This window comes from Antechinus flavipes, chromosome 1 (genome assembly GCF_016432865.1).
Source record: "Antechinus flavipes isolate AdamAnt ecotype Samford, QLD, Australia chromosome 1, AdamAnt_v2, whole genome shotgun sequence".
NCBI classification, from domain to species: domain Eukaryota; kingdom Metazoa; phylum Chordata; class Mammalia; order Dasyuromorphia; family Dasyuridae; genus Antechinus; species Antechinus flavipes.
In genome coordinates, this window is record NC_067398.1 from 207,635,705 (window position 1) to 207,640,691 (window position 4,987).

The 4,987-nt window shown below is 33.9% G+C and overlaps 1 protein-coding gene across 1 annotated transcript; it reads right to left on the bottom strand.

The window, feature by feature from the left end:
• Positions 1-1,498: 1,498 nt before the first annotated feature.
• LOC127544846 (interferon tau-like) lies at positions 1,499-2,050 on the bottom strand. Its single transcript, XM_051971710.1, has one exon. The coding sequence runs from the start codon at positions 2,048-2,050 to the stop codon at positions 1,499-1,501; it is 552 nt and encodes a 183-aa protein (XP_051827670.1).
• Positions 2,051-4,987: the final 2,937 nt, after the last annotated feature.

The following is a 4,987-nucleotide window of genomic DNA, read 5'->3' on the forward strand; positions in this document are numbered from 1 at the left end:
GAAACAGTTGAAAGTCAAATGAAATATAAAAATGTCAAATTCTCTACTGGGGAGGACTTAAAAGGGGTATTTTTATCAATCATGTGAAATGTAACATTGTTTTCATAATACACTACAATTCTAGCCTGCAATTTTTTTTTCTTTTTATCCATGCTTATAAATACCTAAGTTACTTTCCTATTTACTATTCTACACTTTCTCATTTACTTTGATATTTGTGTTTCATCCTTTAAATTCTCCACTATGGAAACACTCAATATGGGAGTCATGTTTTAATAAGAATGACAACAATAAATAATAATAATGATAGCTACCATCGAGTTAACGCTTTACATATGTCCTCTATTCTCATAACAACATTGTGAGGTAGGTGCCATTATTTTCTCCATTGTGCAGATGAGGAAAATAATGTTGAAAGGGCTGAAGGTCACCTAGCTAGAAAGTGCCTGTGTGAGGATTTTAAAACGTACTTGACTCCAATTTTATCCACTGTGCCTTCTATTTCTGTGCATAAAAATTTTGACTTAGAAAATCATACATTCACATTGTCTATGTTCTATTGCATATTTATTTTATTTTTAAAAATATTTCCCAATTACACTTTTTATGTAGTTCAAGCAGTACTTAGGAATGTGGTTAGCTGCACTATACCAATGGCCCTGGCTTAGACATTTCTCACTTAATGATCATCTACTTTTTTTCTAATTCTTTTCTCTCACTAAAAGTTCCCCTGTAAATATTTTTTACTGAACTGCAGGCTTTCTTCTTATCAGTGGTTTCATTAAGATATAGACTTGCTAATGAAATTTCTCAGTCAAAAAATATCGACATTGTTATCACCTTATTTCCATAATTATAATTTCCTTTTCATAGTTGTCATAATTTTTTCCAGCTCCACAGCTTTGTGTTTATTATATCTTGCTTTAGTACCTGTATTTTGGACACTGTTTGTATCCTTCCTTTAGACTGTAATTCATTTGAGTATAAAGGACTATGTCATTTTCATCTGTATATATCCACTGAGCAGCACAGTGACTCCAACTTAGGTGTTTTAGTAAGAGCTTGTTGAATTGTCTTCTTGCAATCAAACTTCTCTGAACTCATGGATTATTAAATCAGCCTTTTCACGTGAGTTTTATTAATAAAATAATTTTATTAGTAAAATATAGTTCTTTTAAAAGTATGTATTTTATATGAGCAATGTAACAGTTAACAGTATACTTAATATAATTATTACAAAATGTTTCTTCTATGAACAATAAATATAAGTATAATAATGAGAATAAATAATATAAATAAATAAATAGAAAGCTGTAGTTTACAAAATGGTGAGTTATTGAACAGAGATTCTAAGAAGAATGACTGCTTATATTGTCTTAACATTTTTTTAGTGAATACAGATGATTTTCAGTTGATGAACAAATTATTCTTTCTAATGACTGCTAAATTTTGGGAAGCAGCCAATTATTTGAAGAACTGAAAGTTTATGCTTTCTACCTCAGACCCGAAGTTTTCTTGTAGGTTTATCCATGAACGTAATGATTCTCCGGATCTCTATCCTCACCATCTCCCAAGCACAGAGACTATAGTCTTTGCCTTGCAGGTACTGGCTTATTCCTTGGAAATAGGTCTTCAGGGCCTGTCTGGGGTTCTCACTTTTCAAATGCTCTTCCCGTTCCACCTCCTGCCCATGACAGCTCTTCAACTGTTCCAGCTGCTGATCCAGTCCCATAAGTAGTTCTATGCGCTGCGTCTGATTCCATTCAGCAGGAGTGGTATTCAGGCTGAAGATGATGAAAATTTGTTGGAGTGTCTCATTAACAATGACTGTGGCATTTTCCTTCTGGAGCTGGCTGCCCTCCATGACTTCCTTTGGGAACTTGAAGTCAGTCCTGTCCTTCAGACATGGCAGCAGGGGAAACTTCTTGCTCATTTGTTCCAGAAGGGAGAAGTCTTTCTTTAGGTCCTGAGTCAGGTCACAGCCCAGGGAGCCGAGAGTGCTGGAGCAGAGCAGAACCAGAGCAACTGGTAACAAGGTCCAGTTCATCATGGTGATGCTGATGAATAGTTTGGGGTTGGTGAGCTTGGAGTCCAGTGAGCCTTTGTCTCAGGTTCTTGGGTTATCTTGCCTCAAGACTACCCTATCTTAAATAGTGCTGAGAACTTATACTAGGATTCACTTTCAGTTTTCTCTTTTGAAATTTAGTTTTCATACTCATTTTTGAAAATGTCATTGTAACTTCATCTTTGAAATATTTGTAAAACTGCAGTCAAGTTTGATGATAAAGAGAGTTCACAGGTTAGACATTTTTGTCTCATTTCCTTGTAGAACACATAAAATCATTTGCTAAATGCCATCAATTTTGTCTCTGCAATATTTCTTACTAATGTCTCTCCCTACTACTGCCTCTGCCACCACCTGTATAGAGGTCTTAATTAACTCTTGTCTTTCTTTGGGTTCAGTAATATTCCTTTCTCCACTTCACTCTATGGACTCCTATTTATCAGTTCTCAAATTCTTAGACTAGAAATCATATTTTTCTGAACTGAATCTTTTCATTCCCATAATCTCTACCCTGTGACATAGCTCTCCAAATAATTGGTCATGTTACATCTTTACTACATCTAAGCCATCCTCCAGTTATAGTTGGTTTCACTGCCCTACTCTTTTTTCATTAGCTATGTGTATAAAATTTCTAGCCTGCCTTTCCTCAACTCATTCTTTCCAAAATTGAGAGCAAAATCAGATTAACTCTCTGTTCTTGTTTTTCAAAAAGGCACACTAATCTACTTCTCCATGACTTCCTTGAATACTTGCATTCTAAATAACATTTTTCCTTAATTGAATTTTAAAATCCTTTTAGCCTTTGTTTTTTTTTTAAGTTTAGAGTTCCAAATTCTATCCATTTCTCTCTTCTTCCCCTTCCCCCTCCCTGAGATATTAAGCTATCTGATATAAGTCATACATGTGTAATCATGTTAAACATATTTTCATATTAGTCATTTTGTATAAGAAAACAACAAAATAAAAGAAAGTAAAAAAGATTTGCTTCCATATATATTCAGAAAATATCTGTTCTTTTTCCAGAGTCAGATAGCATGTTTCACCAAGAGTCCTTTGCAATTATCTTGAATCATTATATTACTGAAAATAGTCAAGTCATCAACAAATCTTCATTGTACAATATTTCTGTGACTATGTACCATGTTCTTCTCACTTCTGCTCACTTCATTTTGCATCAATTGATGTAAATCTTTACAGGTTTTTCTGAAACCATTCTGGTTGTCATTTCTTGTGCTTAACAATATTTTCTCACAATCCTGTACTAGAGCTTGTGTAGCCATTCCCAAATCAATAGGCATCCCTCACAAAAAAAAAAAAAACTCAGTTCTTATACATATTTCTATAGAAGAAGATCTTTCCCCCCTTTTTATGATCTATTTGGGATAGAGATCTAACATTAGTATTACTTGATGCACAATTTTATAGCACTTTTGGCGTAGTTCCAAATACTCCCAGAACGGATGGGTAAATTTACAACTCCACCAACAGTATCTTAAACACTTGTAACTTTTCATAACAAAATAACTCTCCATGCTCACCTTCTTCCTTAGATGTTTGGTCTCTAACCAAACAGAAGATCCTAAATTAGGGTCAAAGGATCAATTAGCAAGATCACTTCTCCAGACCCAGTGAACTTCTCCAAGAGAAATTAGGTACAAGATATATGAGCAATTATCACTGCATTCAAAAGACAAAGCAGGAATGTAACCTGATGAGATGAATCCTTCAGAGCTAAGTCTTAAAATGTTCGTTCTCACTATGCTCTTGTGTAGTATGTACAAGTTAAACAGGGTTCTTATACCTTGGATCATATTGGAATCTCTGTCTCATCTAGGACTAAATAGTATTTCTACAGGGAAGGAAAGTCTACTTGCAGTAGAGGATAGTGGCCTTGTGATAGATTTATTCTTAAAATAGTTGGTTCAATGGGTGAACCCTTCTCTGAGAATATGCTATATCTCCCCACAAAACATGAATGAGAGAAGAGATATGTGAACTCCTGTGGAGAGCTGGTTTTCAAGATGATATGAGCATATGCTTATGTGTGTTCATATGGACTCATAGGTGAGATTGCACAATTAATGGAAAAGAACACAATTATCTAGAAGACAAGTGGTTTCAGACAAAGCAAAAGTCAAAATTATCATTAAAGAAAAACGAAGGCACTAAACTTAATGGAAGAACTAAAAAAAATTAACATTTAATTGGCTAATTAATTTTATTAAATTTTTATATTATAAATGATTGTTTATATTAATATATAATAAAATTATTATTGTAAATAAACCATTATAAACAGCTAATTCATAAAATTAATAAGAATTATTTGATTAATTAAGTGGTTACTAATAGGCCATATATGTAATAAATAGTAGCCCCTTAAAATACATAAATTTAACTAATTTGCAAAAACGACAAAGACATTTACATGATCTTGTTGAATTAAATCTACTAACATCACAATATATCTAAATTCAAGGATTCAAAGATCCAACAAGAATTATTTCTTAAGTCCTTCCTTGCTCCATTATTTTCTTACTCTGTGATTTATGCCTAATCTCTGAATGAGAAACAAGTTTCCTGTGACATCAGGTTAGTGAGACTCCATTTCCAAGGAGACAATTTTGAGCTCAATTCTTAATCTCATCTTGAGTCAGAGTAAGGCAGGGACTCTTTGTCCCATGGATTCCCCTTTGACACCTGCTAAAACATGAGGCATTCAGGGTTCTATTGGTGTTGTGGGATGCCTACACAAATAACCCATTTTGAAATTTCCTTAATTTGTGAGTATTTATGTGTGAATTATCTGTATTCTTTACACTTCACAGAATCCCCCTCAGCTATCTGATCTAGCCCCCAGATACAGCTCTTTTGCTTGCCAAATCTCATTTACATCATGGCCCTTAATCTGGTTTTCCTGGT